The 19623-nt window shown below is 40.8% G+C and overlaps 5 protein-coding genes across 6 annotated transcripts; 3 read left to right on the top strand and 2 right to left on the bottom strand.

Annotated features, from left to right (window-relative positions):
* The first annotated feature begins 212 nt into the window (after nt 1-212).
* LOC106373082 lies at nt 213-4508 on the top strand. 2 transcript variants are annotated; one of them, XM_048740627.1, is made up of 2 exons: nt 213-445; nt 565-4508. In XM_048740627.1, exons 1-2 carry the CDS (start codon nt 376-378, stop codon nt 1638-1640), a joined length of 1146 nt encoding a protein of 381 aa, XP_048596584.1. In that variant the 5' UTR covers nt 213-375; the 3' UTR covers nt 1641-4508. The 2 variants fall into 2 exon arrangements, with proteins under 2 accessions (XP_048596584.1, XP_048596585.1); XM_048740628.1 differs by having other exon boundaries at nt 245-445; nt 571-4508.
* Nucleotides 4509-4816: 308 nt separating this feature from the next.
* LOC106430516 (uncharacterized protein At4g04775-like) lies at nt 4817-5392 on the top strand. The gene is made up of 2 exons (XM_013871310.1): nt 4817-4972; nt 5042-5392. The coding sequence occupies exons 1-2, from the start codon at nt 4817-4819 to the stop codon at nt 5390-5392; spliced, it is 507 nt and encodes a 168-aa protein (XP_013726764.1).
* Nucleotides 5393-11324: 5932 nt separating this feature from the next.
* LOC125578260 lies at nt 11325-13946 on the top strand. The gene is made up of 3 exons (XM_048740624.1): nt 11325-12191; nt 12272-13506; nt 13761-13946. Exons 1-2 carry the CDS (start codon nt 11340-11342, stop codon nt 13001-13003), a joined length of 1584 nt encoding a protein of 527 aa, XP_048596581.1. The 5' UTR covers nt 11325-11339; the 3' UTR covers nt 13004-13506; nt 13761-13946.
* Nucleotides 13947-16105: 2159 nt separating this feature from the next.
* LOC106430515 lies at nt 16106-16852 on the bottom strand. The gene is made up of 2 exons (XM_013871309.2): nt 16300-16852; nt 16106-16203 (listed from the first exon to the last, which is right to left on the bottom strand). Exons 1-2 carry the CDS (start codon nt 16850-16852, stop codon nt 16106-16108), a joined length of 651 nt encoding a protein of 216 aa, XP_013726763.2.
* Nucleotides 16853-16984: 132 nt separating this feature from the next.
* On the bottom strand, nt 16985-18574 carry LOC125578130. Its single transcript, XM_048740427.1, has one exon. It carries the CDS (start codon nt 18572-18574, stop codon nt 16985-16987), a length of 1590 nt encoding a protein of 529 aa, XP_048596384.1.
* Nucleotides 18575-19623: the final 1049 nt, after the last annotated feature.

The raw sequence follows: 19623 nt of genomic DNA, 5'->3' as shown, positions 1-19623 counted from the left end.
ACTCCTTGCTGGAGGCACACATTCTTCATGTGCAATGTCCTACATACCCTCAATCTTATGAAACCTTATCTAATACTAACTAGAGGAACTAACTGGACATCCTAACTAAGGTTAAAAGTATTTTGATTTTTTTATTGAATATTCTTTATTTGTTTGAATTTCGAATTTCAAAAATATATGTTCAATTAAAACATTATCCTATATGCTTTTACGATTCCCCCAATTGACAAACCCTAGACTGGGCGACTCACTCTCCCTCGATTGTCTCCTTCATCGTCACCTTCTTCACCTTCTCCACCAAATCAAACCCAGAAATCTCCAATCCTCGATTGTCTTCTTCATCTCCACCTTTTCTTCATTCTCCTCCCGCGAATCATGACGAAACCGCAGTGTAAGAAGAAGAAAGGAAAGACGACGCAGCAGACGCCACCAACGCAAATCGACGGTTAGTCTCTAAGCTTTTACGTTTCTTTAAGCTTTTATTGAAATTAGGGTTTTTATTAGAAATTAGGGTTTTATAGTTATTGATTTCACATCTCATCACTAACATCAATGCTAAATTAGGAACAGTCGGAGAAGACCTCCGTCTCCCACCCAGATTATTCGCAACTGATAGGTTCCCCGTCAGGCGACTCAATATCTACTCCTCGCCGGAGATTCTGCCGTTCATTCGCCATGTTCTCCGAGGTACTCCGGAGTTCGATACTATTCGCCAGTCACCTTTTGGGAAGCTTTTCGACATCCCTGCCCGCCAAGCTCCAGTTTCCTGTAAGACGATTCATTCCTTCCTCTCGCGTCAACTTCTATGTCTTCCAGAACACACGCTCTGGACGGCTTTTGGTGGGAAGCCTCTCCGTTACGGTCTCCAAGAGTTTGGTACCGTCACCGGCTTAGACTGTCGGCCCTTCCCGGAAGGGTATCACCCAGACATTGCTAAATCTGTTGTTCCTGGCAAAGACAACGTATGGAAAAGAGTTATTGGCAAGAAGAAGACCATAACGATTGCGGAACTATGTCGTATGCTCGAAACAGGTCACAAGATGTCTCAATGGAGGAAGATACGACTTGCGTTGGTTATCATCGTCGACGGCGTCCTCATTGCTCACCAGCAAGAAGCACGCCCTACTCCTCGATATGTCAGTATGCTTGAAAACCTGGAAACCTTCTTTGCTTTTCCTTGGGGTAGAGAGTCATTCCTAAAAACCATCTCTTGCATGAAACCACCAAAGTTTCTGAAGAAGAAGAAATGTCTCGATCCTGTTGGTACATTAGTCCTTAAGCTCAAGCAGGACGGTTTTAGACTTCAAGGATTCCCACTCTCATTACAATTGGTGGCATTCCGCGCCATACCACAGCTGCTCTCTTATATCCCGGCTCCAACTGACCAAAAGACACTAATGGACATGGAGGGTCCTCATCTACCACAACATCCATCCATCAATTCAAACGACATGTTCCGAGTGGAATTCGCCACCGATGTAAGTCAATTGTTCCTCTTGAATCTTTACATTTTCCTCTACAAAGCAGTTCTTTATTTTGTTGTGTTTTGTTGTGTTCCGCTTGCAGCTTCAAGTTACACCGATTATCCCCATCCAGAGCCAACCACAGCCAGGCTGGGGAGTGTGGCCAAACGACCCTAACGATGATCGTGTCAGATATTTGGAACAGTTGATAGATGACCACCACTCTTTCAACAAAGCAATGTGGCCAGGTGGAGTTACATCGTTGCCCCTCAATGTGGCGCCCAAGCCTCGGTGTAAACGTCCTGGGAACAAGGAGTCTGTTAGACTAAAACAATCTCTCAAGCCAAAACCGGTCATCAACAAACACACCTCTGACAAGAAGCAAAGGCGTATAAGTTCCTATTTCACACGTTCCAGTACAACTAGCCTCAGCAATGAACAGCTCACGAAGATGGTCATTGAACTACAAAGGGGGATGAAGCAGCTGCACCAACTAATAAAAAGGAAGAAGAAACGTTCTCATGGTAGACAATCATCGTTTCACACACTACTTAACCGTGGCAAGAAGCCAGACACACCTCAAAACACTGATAATCCTGAACCCTCGTCTCGCAACGACAGACCCAATGATCAGGTTCTCTTAATTTGATCTCTCTCACTCATCCAATGAACTATTATTAGATTCAACCAAAGGCTACCAAAATCTTTGTTTGATCAAAACTTTTTTTTCTGAACTCTAGGACGTTCTTGCAAGGGATACAGATGAGTTTCCTCAAAGGCAGTCCCCTATCAGTCAATATGAAGCTCAGCCTGAAGCCTTTCCTCTCCATGATGCAGCTCCAAAGGATCAGGTACAATTTGGTTATATTAACTCCTACTATTACGTTACAAACGAGATGTATGAATGTTAATGCTTCTATCCATTGTCTATTTAAGGATGTTGGCGCCATGGAGACAGATGAGTTACCACTAAGCCAGTCTCCCATCATCAGTCAATATGGAGCTCAGCTACACCGCTATTCCACCCAAACCCTCAACGACCACACTCCTGTCCACACACCAGCTGTCCACACACAAGATGTCCACACATCTCCTGTACACAACCAAGAAACTGATCAGGTTGGCTCCATGGAGACAGATGACACTGAGATGAACACTACTAACCCAAATTCCCCAGCCTGGCTAGAGGTAACTCCAAAACGCTACAACTTCTCCAATCCAAACACAAACTCTGCTATCTACGACAAAAGTGAACACCCCAACAGCCCACCCTTTAATCACGTCCTCCTTCATGGTGTCAGGATCTACGACCCTCTCAGCCCAGACCCACCCTCCCCAGGACCTAAATATGATTCCTCTTTACCTCCATCTTCTCCTTTACGCAATACTCTCCTACTCTCTCCAGAGCCTGTAACACCGCTAACTTCCCCCAATAAGAGTAATGATTCATTGTCAGGTTTTGCCGTTCATGCCTCCACAGTCAATGCTTTCCAAGCAACAGCTTCCTCCCACTCTCCACCTTGCATAGGCACTCAGTTAGCTGTATACAAGGTATTGTCCACACCTCACTTAACAAACATTTACTCGTTTCCAAAACATTTATCTTTTGTTTTTCTGATTTCAGGGACAAGAATCTCCATCTTCTCCTAAGCTTATGGTTAACGAGGTAACATCTCACCTACCTTTATAACATCTCAAGTACCTTCACGTTTCAAACCCCTTACTTATGTGCAAGCTATTTATTGTCGGGGTGCAATTTGTTTTACAGGAACACCTCCGACAAGACGGTTTTGTCGACCTAACCCACACCAAGGACACCCCGAGGCACGTTCCATCTATGGAGGAGAACCATCTAGCGAAGGAATTATTCAACTGTCCAGATATTCCGGCACGTACCCTCATCACACCACTTCCACAGATACAATGGGATCTCTTCTTCAAAACACTTTCCGCCAACCAAAACGTGTAAGTTATGCGTAAAAACTCACTAGACTGATATTGATAAGTATGCGTTACACACGCCCATTGCCTGATTGCTACTTATTCCTCAAACCTTTGTCTCATGTAGGTTCCACGTTACCCCGTCCACATTCGACTTTTCTAACAAATTCCTGCTCGACCTGGCGCAACCACAGAAATGGACAACAACCTACGTAAGAGCTTCTCACTTTTGATATTGTCAAGAATTATATCCGCATTATTCCCAACTAACCATCACTCTTATATCAGCATTTGGAAATCCTTACCCACATGCTCGCTGCTAGACACTCCAACCATCTAGCTATTGAAAAAGCAGCTTTCAACTCACCCTTCCTAGCGGCATGCATCCAGGAGAATTGGAATACATTCAAGGGATCCAGAAAGAAAGCGACCTTTGTCTGGGACGAGCGCCTTGTGGACATTGTCATGCACCCTGGTCAGAAATGGATGGAAGATATCCACACCATCTACACTCCTATGATTTGGAACGACTCTCACTGGGTGGGTCTGGCTATCAACCTCGACATGGGGTATGTCGAAATCCTTGATCCTATGCCAGCTTTGTATGCAGATAAGCGCGTCGAGCGCTTCATGCTAGGTTTGGTTACTACACTTCCTTACCTTGTCAAGAAAGTTGCAATGTGTGAGCTCACTCAATTCAGCGGACTCAAGAAGTTTGTTTGGAAGCGGGTTCCAGGTCTTTACCAGAATACGCGCTCAGGTGATTGCGGCCCCGTCAGCATGAAGTTTCTTGAGATGCATGCCCATGGTGACCCAATCCATCACATGGAGAGCCTAACAGACAAAGCAGTTGACGACATAAGGAAGCAGTACGCTCTGGACATCTACAAGACTATTGTCATGCCATCTTACTATGCTCTCCGCTTGCCTTTAGCCTAAGTATCTCTTCTTATAAAACGTTGTTCGACTTACTCCTACCTTTTGTGTAACATATGGGAGTTTAGGACCTGTTGTTTTATGTTTTGGGTGCGATGCTTGCCACTTTCGGGCAAGAAACTACATACGCTGTGCTTACTTAATGTTTAAACTTTAAGTTACGGATAACATGCCTTCTCATTTACTCTTCTAATTATTGTCTATATCATCACTCTCAATTATCCACAACCACATCAATTTGTCCTGTCCACGTCCACACGTTCAAATAGTGAGTTTCGGAATCATTTAATATTATAATAAAACAATAATAATTATCCAAGATCTTTATGATTTTTCTTTAAAATCATTCTACAATACCCGGTCCGCCATTTCTAATTCATTTGGTTGAATTTTGTCGCTCAATTAGGTGACCGCATCGCTTTTCTTTTCTCAATTAAGGGTATCCGCCGCCACTGCTTATCAACCACCCACCAGCCATGAGCTCCAACAGCTCTTCATCTCGTTCCGTTCAACGCAGATCAACAGTTGGCATACCTACTCGCTGCTGGTGTGGAGCCAATCTAACAACCTACGCCGCCGAAACGAAGGAAAACCTATACCGGAGATTCTACAGATGTGAAATTGCCGTTCAGGTAACTCGTAACAATTGTTCTTTTTTGTCATCTCGTCTGCATCCCAAATTAATTTTTTCCTGTCAACAGAGGAAATCAGAACACCACTTGTTCAAATGGGTTGATGAGGCTTTTGTTGATGAGATAAACAATCTAGATGCAAAAAGATGTCAGCTACAGGCCGAGATTGAGTCTTATAAGAGGTCGACGACACTACGCTTTCAAGCACAAGACAAACACATCGAAGACGCCCTCCTGGAGATGAGAAAACTTATCGACGAGCAAAGTAAGCTTATGGCTGCCACAATATCAACTACTACTATTGACAAGTCCAATCATTGCACCGCTGGTACCAAACCTCATTATCCCGTTCTCAACATTGGAGCTGCTGCCATTGCATTGGGAACAATGGCATGGCTATATGTCAAGCTCACCACCTGAACTCCAATTCATATGCACTTAATGTAACACAAAACCCTTGTCGTAATCTCTTTCAATCATCAAGACTCTGTTCTATTCTTGCTCTCTTTATTTCAAACTATAACTTGTTTCGGTTCTATATGTTGATCTTATCATGTTGTAAGATATGGGATATGTAGAATCCTTTCCTTTCATCTATTTCTACTTGTCAAGTAAACGAGCGCAATCATCCCATCTAAACAACACACGGCAATCAGCAACTGCTCAAATTATAAACACCAGCATCACTTTTTTAACTGACTACAACTGTCACAAATCTGCAAACTAAGAATAAACACTACTGTCCATGTCCACAAGGCAAGGGACTAAATGTGCTGCGATTAGAAAATCTAAAATAAATTCACCTTTTTAAAAGAAAATTATAGGTTGCTTTGTTCTTCAATCCCGATATCTCAACAAACCAAAATCAATAGTTGAGTAAAGACAACATAGCTTCAGAACAAACAGCCAGTCTAAAACTTAGAAAATAACACCCTAAACAACACTCCCAAAATCACACCCTTTAAGCTGCGTAACCATTCAGCTCCAAAAAGCCTTTACTCCAAACTCTCCTATATGGGGTTGGTGCAATTTGTCCGATTGTGTCCCTCCACCCTACACCGTCCGCATTTGTTGGGAACCAGTTTCTTCTTTGGGGCCTGCAACAAAACACAATCAAATCAACTGCCTAAAACTACAACACTTGGCCAATTATTATCATGTGTATAACTAAACCCACCGGATATTCTCCAGTTGAGGGTATGCGTGTCTTCCGGCGACGTCCTGCTTGCCTCTTTGTAATAGGTGGGTACAGAACCATACTGCTCACTTCTTCTGGTATCTCAAAATCCCTTGGATCACCATCAGGGTTGATAACACCAGTATAGGTCTCCCTCCACGTTGTTGTTTTGTACCAATGCCCACATAATGTGTCGTAAGGAACACCTACCCCATCTGCTGCTAACATAGCATGCCCGCAAGGAATCTTGATATCATCAAAATACTTGCAACTGCACTTCCTCTCAGCTAGCATGACCTGGTCCTTGCCCCCAAACTTCCCCACTATCTCACTGCTCCAGCTAGACACAGAATTTATCTTGCTCCCTCGAACAGTGGCCATGTTCTTAGTCATCTGCTTGTCGACTTCAGCGCTCACCACCCCCCTATGTTTCTCAGCTTTTTTTCTCCTAGCACTGAACCATCTAGTCATCATCCTCTGTATAAATGTCACCAACTCAACTATGTTTGCTCCTCTACCCTCCAACAACGCCTTGTTTAGTTGCTCCGCAATATTGCTTGTCATTATGTTATACCTCTCTCCTGCAAAATTTGCTCTTGACCACCGAGCTACCCCAATTTTACCCAAGTAAACTCCACAAGCACTGTTTGTCGCCCTAATCTTCCCGTAAATATTCCTGAAGTCTCGTAGCCTATGCGCCATTGCTGCTGCAGTGACCATCTTTGCTAAGTTCTTACTTGAGAACCTTGAATTCACATTCCTTGCCAAATGTACAATGCACGCGCCATGCTTAGCTTGAGGATATATTTTACTCACTGCATTCGATATGCAAACCGCCCTATCTGATATTATTGAAAGAGTTGGTGAATCGCTAAGAATCCTCTCAACTTTCTGTAAGAACCATGTCCAAGCATCCTCATCCTCACTGTCCACAACTGCAAAGGCAAGCGGGAAGATCTGGAAATTGGCATCTTGGCCACTTGCGGTCAGCAAAACCCCCTTATACTTGCCGCTCAGGTGTGTCCCATCAATGACTAATACATGCCTTAGCTTCTTGAACCCGTTCAGCGACGCACCAAATGCAAGAAACAAGTAGAGAAAACGCTCATCACCGTCATCATCTAAATCAGTCTCCAAATCAGCTATAGTGCCAGGGTTAGCCAGTTTCAACATATACAAATACTCTGGCAGCTTCAAGTACGAGTCCTCATCTGAACCACGCAACCCTATAATGGCTTTTTCCTTTGCCCTATAGCACTTCATGTATGAAGCGTTTACCCGCAGCTCCTCCAACACTAGCCTCTGCAAATCCCTTGCTATTGGCGCCTTTCCCGGATCTCCAAATTTAGCTTTGTAAACAGACGCTATTATACGAGATGTTGCTTTGCTCTTGTACCCAGACCTAAATTCGATTGGACAGCTATGATCAAGCTGCGCCTTCCTTATCTCGTAGTATCCACAGCCCCTAATCTCATGCGCAGTGACCCTCCAATCACACTTACTGTCAGGGCATTCTACAACGAATGAATCCAACTTCGTCCTTGTCTGAGTAAATTTAAACTGTTTTTTAATAGCATATATCGCCAGTGCAATCTGACAATCTGACTTGCTCCCAAACACCTTCCCAACTTCTATATTACCATCACCCTCATCCACATCCATATCTGGAATTTCAGCTGCATCATATTCGGTGTCATCAAAAAGAGGGGGAATATCAAATTCCTCGTCATCAACATCCTCTAGCCTCCGCGGCGGGCCCCTACTTCTACTTCCTTGTTCTGCAACATTGACACCACTCCCCGCACCACCACTCCCCACACCACCACCACTCCCCGCACCACCACTCCCCACACCACCACCACTCCCCGCACCACCACTACCCACACCACCACCACTCCCAACATCATCACTCCCCACGCCCCCAAAATTCTCCACTTTCGCTTTGTTATCTCCAACGCTACCACCACCAACTTCAACCCAATGGTCAAAACAACTATTAGTGTCACAGAAGTAGGAACGAGGTCCATTCTTCTTCTTCAACCCTTCAACAATCTCATCCTCGTTGAACACAACATTGACGGCATTAGAACCTCCATAGTCGCCCGCTAGCAACGGATCCCAAAACTCCTTATCATATCCCCTAGGCCTCAACTCTATCTCGTCCAGCTCCCTTTCAACATTCTCTTCTTCATCAGTTCCCAAACTGCAACCACTGACTTCTTCTGCCTTGCAACTATCACTGAACATTATCCCTTCCACTTTCTCAACTTCACGTACGAAGTCATCATCATCTTCTAGATTAATAACTTTGGTCTTCGATGCTGCAGATGATAAATACCCTTTTCTAGAACGCCCTGACCCAAACTCCCCACTTCCTTGAAATCGAGCAGCCGTAGGTGAAACAAAACACATTCCACTGTCATCCACAACCTCAGTGTCCACGTCTTTTGGTTTTGCGTCAAACCGAGCAAACAGGTTCATCCCTCCTTTTACCTTCATATGTTGACAGAAATACTTCAGAGAGCAATCACTTGTTATAAGTACCGGTGGCGTTCGGATACCGGTCGCAAGCTCAAAACTTGATGGTGGCCAGTAGCTTAGTGATACACGGAAATGCCCTTCATCAAGTCTAAACTCCCGGAGAACGTTATCTTCAAGTTCTTTGAAACCCAAACCGGGGTGAATCTCAACCATTCTCCCCATCTGGTTCTTTTCGATGACAAAATCCCACTTCCCTTCATCTCCGCATACCCAGTCACCTGACAAAACCAAACATTGGTCATCCATCGCCGATGTACACGTTCTTCTTCCTTCACCTACGAGACCATCAAAGCTACAATTTTTAGACCTAAATTTGTCGTAAAATCTGATTCAACAAAGTTCATATCTTTCCTCACATTTGGTTGAACTAAAAAACTAGACAATCTTTAAAAATTACCTTCGGCGTCGAAGAACTTCCTCCGTCGTCGAGATGAAGAGAATACATGCATTTAATGACATACCTACATCTTTACAGACAAAACGTCCTTCACCTTTAGATTCGTTTTCATCCAACGGTTAAGAATGGCCCAGCTCACCTACCTTAATAACAAATAACGTTAACTAGGATACACAACAAGACAAAACTCTCTCCCCTTACTTTGGTCCCAACTAACCAGACAATGGTTTAACAAAACGCCAAACATCTCCTTCCTGTCCCAGTTAAGCCAGCGAGGGGTAGTAATGTCCACCTTTTGCCACCTGTATGGAGAAAGTGCCCCTCCAGCAAGAAGTGTGTTTTTGTGTCAAAAAAGACAGAAAAGTGTCTTAATGGGTAATCAACTCTTATTTTTGTGACTTTTTGTAGCTATCAAACAAATAGCCACAAAAATCAGTTAATAGCCACACAAAAAAACTGTAGCTAATTTTAGTTTTTCTTGTAGTGATCGTTGTCTCCAAAAAACCTATTTCTTATTCATTTCAGCCTATAAATCGAATAATATACATAAATGTCACAAAGTTTACATGAAAACAGCAAAAACAAAGTGATGAAAAATGATATATAATGCGTCGTGCATAAAATTGCAGAGACCTTAAAAATCATAAGAGGAAGACGATATGTTAATGACGAAACTACCTTTCATTAAACTTAAACATCGAAAAACATGCGAAAAATGATTTTCCCGACCTAAGCCTCCACTGCTACGCTGTGTAATGTTTATTGTATCTCCTTACAAATGTATTTAATATTGGCGGAGGCAATGCATTGGCATGGTGGTCAAATGACCCATGTGAAATTTGGAAAAATAATGTAATGTTTGTTAAATATTTTAGATTGACCCTAGTCCATTATTTTGATTGACCCCCTTGAATTTAATCGAACTTGTTTAGCCCAATAGCAAACTATACAAATTAATTACTAGCCCAATAAAATATATAATCCATTACAAAATTAAAATAAATTAAGCCCATTAAAATAAATAAACCCAATTATCATCATTATAGTAAAATATCTCGTTATACTAATACTAAAAACTTAATTCTTCTCTTTTTTTTTTTTGAGAAAATTGCCAAAAGAGAACAAGAAATCAGCATAGTTGTCCCTATAGTATAAATCCAACCTCAAGTAGTCCCTATAGTATAATGTTTTCCATAATACCAAAAGTAACCTTTAATTAATCTTATTAAACATAATTAATTTGGCTTTTTATAAAAAAATAAAAATGATTCGGTTTAATAAAGTTACCGGAAGGGAAAAAAAAACAGAAGAAGAAGGGCGAAAAGCTTGATTTCCATAACCCTAACATCGTTGGTCTCTCCGCCTCTCTCTTTCACGGCGATAAAGATGGCGATTGTGTCTTCTCCGTTGTGCTCCCTCCGGTGAAATCAACAACGGAACCCACCGAAGCTTCTCTCTCCACCTCTGCGTCTCTCTGCTACTCTCTGCTTCTCTCCACCTCTCTCCGCCTCTCGCCGCCTCTCCGCTTCTCGCCGCCTCTCCGCTTCTCGCCACCTCTCTGCTTCTCTCCGCCTCTCTCCGCGTCTCTCCTCCTCTCGCCGCCTCGTCGCTTCTCTCCACCTCTCGCCGCCTCTCCGCTTATCGCCACCTCTCCGCTTCTCTCTGATTCTCTATGATTCTCTTCACCTCTCCGCCTCTCTGCTTCTCGTCGCTTCTCTCCATTTCTCTCCACCTTTTGGCTTCTCTCCCCGTCTCCGCCTCTCCGTTTGTTTCTTTGATTTGTCTTAGTCTTTGTTTCATTATTAAGTTTGTTACTTTGACTTGGATCAATATTTGTTTGCTTGTGTGGATTGACTTTTTGATTATGTGAACCGATTTTATTGAACGATGTTAGTGTTTGTGTTTGTCTTTGTGAGTGTTACGATACTGATTTCGTTGAACAATGTTATTGTTTGTGGTCATGACTGTTACGATACTGATTTCGCTGAACAAAGTTTGTGTGTAGTTGACTGTTAATTGTCTTAGTTTGCTGATTTGTTTGCGAGATGGAGATTGACTTGTTTTAATTTGATTAATCGATCTACTGTGTTTTCTAAATTTAAATTTGATTAGACAATGGTATTTGCTTTTGATTATTATCTTGTGTTTGGCTCAGTTTCACTCTTACGCTTGTTTCGGACGTTTGCGTGTTTATGCTTTCATGTGATGTATTTTCGTGTTAACAACCATGTGTTTTATTATCTTTTGTAGATATGGAGCTGGAGCTACCCAAACGATTGTATGCAGAGGGTTCAGAACCTCGGGTTAAGAAGATCAACAACAGTTGCCGCATGGAACTTATCAGAGATCTGAAGAAAGCTATGTGTGCAGAGTACGATGATGTGAAGAGAGATCCTGTTTTCACACATATCATGGCTATTGCCGAAAATGATCTCAAGTTCTCCGGGAAACTAGGGGATAGCTTCATATGTAGGCAGCTGATTACCTCAAAGCTGCATGAGAAGTGGTTTGTTTTTGCGAGGACGCCTCTCCGGTTTTCGCTTCAGGAGTACCATGCCGTGACAGGCCTCAAGATTACACGGGAAACTAACAGTGACGTATTGAAATGGAAAAACGACGGGGTTTTTTGGAGTAACCTACTGCACACAGGTGGTAAGATCACCTTGCAGTCGATCAGAAAGGTTCATCCACAAGAAGTTCACACCTGGACTCGGCTTGATAGGATGAGGTTGATCTACTTGTGTGTAATAGTGGGTGTGGTGATGGGGAGAGATGAGAAGGTGTCCATCCCTCATATGTACATCAAGTTGATGATGGATTTTGACAAGGTTCGGAAGTTCCATTGGGGTTTTCACTCGTATGATTTCCTGCTGAGTTCGATTGAGAAGGCTAGGAAGAAGTTGGGTAAGAACGAGAGCTACATTTTCGAGGGTTTCTCCTATGCTCTCCAGATTTGGATTATGGAGGCAATTCCTGATTTTGGAGAAATTTTAGGCAGAAGAGTCTCAGACAGCTTCAAAGGTCCAAGGTGTGGCAATTGGAAAGGAGTTGCAAAAGTTTCTTATGAAGACATCATTGAGCTCGAGGACTCCTTAACTAAGAAGGTAACATTAACTCTGTTTTTTTCTTTTATATGGTTGTTGTATATATTTTGTTTGGATTTTAACGTTTTAACTGTTTGCAGGATAACTTCTTCTCGGTCATATCAGTGACTGGTAATGGTGATGTGTTTCTAGATGCTCAGTACACAAGGAAGGGTGAGATGGAAGATGAACGAGTGGACCTTGTTTTGGAGAGGATCAGGAACAAGTATGATTGGAGCAGCACAGACTGGCCAGTTTTAGACCCTGAAGAGACTAAAATGGAGGAATCCGACAGCCATGATAGAGGGTCAGAAGCTGATAAGAGCGTGGATCATACGGATGTTGTAGCAGACGAGGAGACCTCTTCGGTTAAGGTTGCAGGAAAAGGCAAGAGAAAGTTTCTTGATGAAGGAGCAGAGACAAGAAAGAAGAAGGTGCTGTGTAAGCGATCAGCAGAAAAGTATCTGACTTTTGGTCCTGAAACTAAGAGTTTCATTGAGGGTCTTATCCGCACATCTGTCACTTCATTGGGAGATGTGCTCAGTATGCAAATGGCGAATATGGAAAGGGTGTTTACAGAGAGGATGGGGAAGATGGAGATTGAGGTTTCACAGCTCAGGGACGCAATCAGTTTGACTGGTGAAGGAAGCTATCCTAGTAAGAAAGAAACTGAAGAAGCTCCACTGAACAGCAAAGCTAAGCAAGCTCCACCTAAGAGCAAAGGTGGTCAAGCTCCACCTAAGAGCAAAGGCGCTCAAGCTCCACCTAAGCGCAAAGGCGATCAACCTACTCCAACAAAAAATGTACTACCTAAGAGAAAGTGTAGAACTTGATGAACCTGGAACTAGGATGCTTGAGTTAGGGTGCTGGAGCTAGGCTTTTGGAACTTCATATTGACTGTGTAATATTATGTAATATGGAATGTGAAACTTTGTGTAATAGGTTTCTAAAGTGTAATATGTTTGAATGTTTGTGTATTAAACTCTATGAATGTAATGCTTTGTTTGTGTTATGAATAAATGGCCTCTTCTTATATGCAATGTTTTAAATTTTAATGAATAGGACGGGAAAAAGATTGCTACAGAAACTAATGATTTTGATTTTGGATTGAGTACACAAGACTTGCGGGACCTGTCTCAAGCTACATTTGTTGAGGGTTTTGATCTGTCTCAAGTGAAAGTTGAGACGTCAAGTAAATCGAAACCGTTTAACATGGCTCCACTGCAGTGGAATGATGAGGAAAAGATCGAACCAAAGAAGACTCGCCAGATGCCGCGTTGGTGTTTTTCCGTGAAGAGGATTGGGAAAAAGTTAGAACTTGGTCAACTTCCTCCACGTAAGTACTCTATTCTCATTCATCTGTCATGTATTGATACATTTTAAATAAAATGTTTAAATGTTTTACAACTTTATCATTGTATTTGGTTTCAGACGTATACGGATTGGACCTGCCACTTTAGATTTTGAGATTGCTAATCGTCTTATGGATAAATCTGAGTGGTTAAATATCTTGGTAAACCTTAGAGACTATTAACTTCCATTTGTGTCTTTTAAATACATTGTGTGTGCTAAGATGTTCAAAATATGCAGGAGATTGACGCTGCAATGTACGTATTCCGGGAGAGAACATCTTTGAAACGATGGAGACCTCATCGTGTCGCCTTCATGACTGTCGTCTTCAGCAATATGATTAAAAAAGAGTATGGTCATTTAGAAGCTCAGGGTAGAAAGAGCTACATGCTTCATAATTTGCTACTGCAGTATGGTAAATGAGTCCTTCCACCACATGGCATGACACATGAGATATGGAATATAGATGTTGATTGCCTGTATGTCCTTGTTCATGTCAGTGGGAATCATTGGATCGCCTTGTGCATCAGTTTCGTGACGAGGAGCATTGATGTGTTCGACTGCTCGGGTAGGAAAAGGTACAAGGAGGTGGATGGGTTCGCAAACCTTATTCCGCGTATTGTCAAGGCAGTTCAGCCTATGAGACATCATAAGGATTTTGCAGTCGGTGCATATACTGTTTCCTATGTCCCCGTTGGGAATCTGAATAAAAGTGCATGTGACTGTGGCGTCTATGCAGTGAAGTTCATTGAGTGCCATGCCCTTGGATTGGAGTTGTCATTGTTGCATGATGGTAACATTATCGAAGCTCGCCACAGGATTTTATGGGATCTTTGGGAAGCAGCTAATGATCCGGAATTGATTGATAGGATGTCAAAGTATCAATCCCCAGAGTGTCTCTCTTCGACTGTAGAGGAGATTCTGTGAGACTGCTTGGTTTCAAGTTCTAATGTAATGAACAAGATTGCTTAATCTGATGTAGAACTTCTAGTGTTTTATTATCACTTTTAGGAACAAGACTGCTTAGTCTGTTGTACAAGTTCTTGTGTTTTATTATGATTTTTAGGATTGACTCTTCTAATCAAATGTATATCTTCTGGTTTTATTATTAAGAGTTTTTAGCTGAAGAATGCTAAAAATTTAACATTGTTTTAAATTAGAACCCTAACCTAAACCCTAAACAAACCCTAAAGGAAACCCTAAACCTGGAACAAAACCACAGTCAAACCTAACCTAAACCCTAAACATACCCTAAACGAAACCAAAACCCGGAACAAGACCACAGTCAACCCTAACCTAAACCCTAAACGAAACCAAAACACGGAACAAGACCACAAGAACATTTAGAATAACTGTTTTACTAGATCATCCAGTAGGAGTATATAAATCGAATCAAATGTAATACACTTTACTTGGCTTCTTGCAAAATTTTGACTTTTGATCCAACTCAGCAATCAAACCCGACCAGAACTAGATCCACAATAAACCTAAAACCCGACATATTTAAGACCAACTCAGCAATCAAACCCGACTTTTCACATTTTTTCAGATCTTATTTTCCTTCAATCTCCTTTTTCTCTCTGAATCAGTTTCTCACACCCATGAATACTTCAAGGCGACATTCGTACGGGGTGCCATCTAGGTGCTGGTGCGGGAAAGGGGTTGTGATATTTTATTCGAGAACTGATGACAATCCTTACCGACGGTTCTATAGATGTGAAATAGGGGCACAGGTTAATAGTTTGATTCAATTTTTTGATTTTTTATGTTCTTTTTTTTGTCTGATTCGATTTTCGATTGTGGAGGACACACATGCTGTTTTTTCATTCCATTTTGTTTCTCCTAACTTGATTTCCAATTTTTTATGTTCTTTTTTTGTCTGATTCGATTTTTGATTGTGTAGAACAAACATGCTGTTTTTTCATTCTATTTTGTTTCTCCTAACTTGATTTTCATTTCTATGTAGTGAAAGAAGGAAAATCATTTATTTAAGTGGGTTGATGAAGCCTTGCTTGATGAGATTCGAAGGGTAGAGGCTGAGCAAGGGAGAATTGTAGAAGAGATAGACGATCTGAAAACTAGTATGACACATACAATAGAAGAAGAAGTAAGGAAGCAGAAAAATTCACTCGAATTAGGTTGCTTAGGAAGCATTCTATGGCTTTTTGGAAGATTAAGAAGCCAAGAATGAGTGAAATCAGTCTACTGGTTCAAAGTGTCTTCTTCTTTGTGTTTTCTTGTCGTCTTTACCACTCTACTGGTTCTTAGTATTGGCTTCAATTTGTGTTTTGTTGTTACATTATTTGTCTCGACTTAACCAGTCTAATGGTTCTTTATATTTTCTTCTCAGTGTTCTGTTCTTACAATCCACCTACCTTGTTGAAAAATCGGGCATCAACAATTTTCAAACAAACTCAAACTCAAACTCAAAAGCATAGCTGAACATAACATAACTAAACAGACAGAGAGATAGAGAAGTGAGGAGAAAATAATGCCAATGTATATCAATGAAACTGAGAAAATAACCATACGAGAATTATCCAAAGTACGTATAACAATCAAAATGAAAACAAAGTTGATTATTTTTAGAAGAAAAAACCATACGAGACAAGGCAATACTGCACTTTCAAACACCACAACTTGCATACTTGAACAGACCAACCTGTAACAGAAACATCAATACCTGAAACACAATTAAATCGAGATTGAAAAACATATAAACGAACTGGCTATATAAGCTGACCCTTACCATATGTGACTGGCTATATTGGTATTTTACAAGTTGCTCTGTTGTGCCCACTAATACCACATCTACTACACTTGCGAGGCTGCCTCTTTTGTGATGTTTGCGATGACCGAAGTTTAACTTCAACAGTTTCATGTCTGCGTTTTCTATTCCTTCCAACTGATTTTCTTGACTCTGGTGGTAGCACATTGACCACGACAACATCTTCAGGCATGGACCAAGCATCCTCAGGAACAGCAATAGGATTGATGCTTTCATGATAAGCTTCTCGCCAAGCTTTTGTAGTGTTAAATAAATCAGTCAATGTGTGTGGCTGTCTGCCAACATGAAAACCAGCTTTAATTGCATGCCGACAAGGTATCTTCATCAGGTTGTACTTCCCACATGAGCAAGTACGTCTATCCAAATCAACTAAGCAGTCGATTTTATCACCTCTAACAAGCAATCGACCATCGCTGACAGGGTAAACTGCAAATCTTTTGCCTTTCTCGGTTCTCCTTTCAATCTTTTTCTCCACATCTTCGGTAAGAGGATGATTATGCTTTGAAATCTTTTTCTTACGGTTATAAAACCACCGAGTCAGCATTTCCCTGATACTGTCCAACAAGGGAATGATTGGATACTCTCTCGGCGAATGCAAAGCAGAGTTGATGGATTCGGCAGGGTTTGTTGTCCTTATGTCATATCTATATCCATAGAATTGACATCTTGCCCACTTTTAGACTTCAGCATCCCTTAGGTATTTTCCAATTGTCGGACTGATATTACACACATTAGCAAATATCTTTTCAAACTCAGCAACTCTATAAACCTTGGACGCCTTTGAAACCAACCCAACAAGTCCTTTCCCATGGTAATATGTTACCACATTATTCAACAAATGATGAATGCAAATACCATGTTTAGCTGTTGGATACACAGTCTCAAGCGCCTTAGCAATGGCCGCATGTCTGTCCGAAATGAAAGCCAAATGATGATCATCAGCAATGACACTATTTAGTTGTCTCATAAACCATTCCCAAGAATTTTCATTCTCTGAGTCGACTACTCCGAATGCAAGAGGATACAAATTAGAATTTCCGTCTACAGCAGTTGCAACCAATAGAACTCCTTTGTATTTGTTCTTCAGAAAAGTGCCATCAACCACAATAACCCTCCTTATGACTCTGTTAAATCCTCGTATCGATTGCCCAAATACAATAAATAGGTACCGAAATCTCCCTTTGCTGTCAATCTCATACGATGAATGTGTTCCCGGATTAGCCTCTCTGAGCATGTGCAAGTATTTCGGTATTTTTCCATAACTTCTCTCTGGTATACCTCTAACAGCATTAACCGCATATTCACGAGCATCCCATGCTAAAGATTTCGTGATCTCACAGCCATGATCCATAAGCATAATCTGTATTATATCATTGCATTTCGGCCCATCTTTAACCCCTTCATACCTATGCATAATCAGACTGCCTATAGTTTTGGCCGAAGCAGTCCTACCCGGTTTGGTTTTGTTTGAAGGTGCGCATGTATGTTCACCGACATACTTTTTGATAATGAAATATTCAGAATCCTTCAAACACTCTGCTCGAACACACCAATTGCATGCATTATCCTCACATCTAACGTACCAAAGTTGTCTATCCGTTTTGATAACCTCGTAGTGAAAGTTATGCTTCATTGCATATATCTCGAAAGTCGCCTTCAACAAAGTTTTGTTCTCAAACAATTGTCCCTTCTTAATAACATTGAGCACAGAAAACTTTGACATCTTATGTATGTCCTCTTTGGCCGAGATCATGGTATCGGCATGATAGGCATCCTCATCAACTTCGACTCTTCTAATCTTTTCTTTCTTTTTCTCGCACTGCCTCTCAACAAACACAGGAGCTGGTTTGTTCCCCCTATCAACCGAGTTTCCCTCCTCTTGAGCAGTACTTGAATCAGCTGGCGACTTGTTAAGATCAAAGTCTGGTTCATTCATATTCTCAACTTTGGCTTTAGATGTTACACACAATCGAGTAGAAACACACTTTTGAACAAAACCAACAAAATTCTGAAGCTGTCGATCATTTGCAATGATCACAGGTGGACAAGTTGATGTATTGATCAACTCATTAGGTAGATAACTCAACTCCAAATCGGGTAAGCTATCTTCTTCCATATCAAAATCTTCCAAAACCATTCTCTTAAAAACCTCTAAGGTAGAACTTGATTCCAATAACAGTAGCCTAGCCCCTTTCTCATCAGCCGAAAAAACCCATCCCGTGGTTGCTCCAAACTCCCAAACACCACATGTTGTATAGATATGCATCATAGAACAAGAGTTTGTGAAAATCACAAGACAAACTATAGAGAAATCATGGGGAAATCATAGATTGGTGAAGAAGAACATTCAAAATCGTTTTTTTTTTAATTTTTCACGAAGCAAATCAATGAAAACACGTTTTGAGGAAGTTAGAATATTTTTAGAATATTTTTAAAACTGCAACTTCCTTAATTTTCGAAAATTCAGTTTTTTTTATCCGTAGAAGGCACCTTCTACACTGCGTAGAACATAACAAAATTCCAGAATGTAATTTCTACACTATGTGGACGTTCGTGTATGTTTTAGATTTTGCATTCCTGATAACTTAGAATACTCAATAAAAGTAGAAACATCTTTCTGAATAAAAGTAGCAATCATTACAAATAGTAGAATTCGTATTCCTCATATTTAGAATTATAGTAAAAACTAGTTTGTACGTTCTAAAACAAGTAGATGGATGTGTTCATTCTAGAATTTATTTTCTACTCACCCGTTTTGTGTAGAAACAAAATTCTACTTTTAGTAGAACGTAATTTAAAAATATTATTTATTATGTTTTTCAACCCAAAAAAAATATGTGTTTGTGTAAATGGGTGTTTTATTAATTGTTTATATTTTTAATAATTATTTTGATTCTTATAACTATTTATTTCATTAGTTTTAACATATAGAAAGGGTAAAAGGGAGAAAAAATAGAAAAAATGGATTTATATCATAGGGACAACGATGCTGATTTCTTGTTCTCTTTTGGCAATTTTCCCAAAAAAAAATTAAAATTATTTTTTCAAAATTCATATAGCCACCAATTAGTTAATATTTTATTTTGAAATTGTTATCTCAGATTATTTCTGTAATTTGGAATTTAATGTCGATTTAACTCATACAGAAATGAACAAACAAAGAGAAAAAGAACGCGTACCACCCAATCCATGGCTTTAATGGATTAAATGCCAAAAGTTTCATTTCACATCGATGGAAGTTTCTTGCACTTTCTAAGAGACCCCAAAATCAATTATTAGACTTGTTTTCTCCCTTCAGAGGTAATAATGTAGTCC

Source organism: Brassica napus, chromosome A9 (assembly GCF_020379485.1).
Source record: "Brassica napus cultivar Da-Ae chromosome A9, Da-Ae, whole genome shotgun sequence".
Lineage (NCBI taxonomy): Eukaryota > Viridiplantae > Streptophyta > Magnoliopsida > Brassicales > Brassicaceae > Brassica > Brassica napus.
The sequence above is the reverse complement of the archived record's forward strand: the minus strand, read 5'-3'. Positions and strand labels throughout refer to the sequence as shown.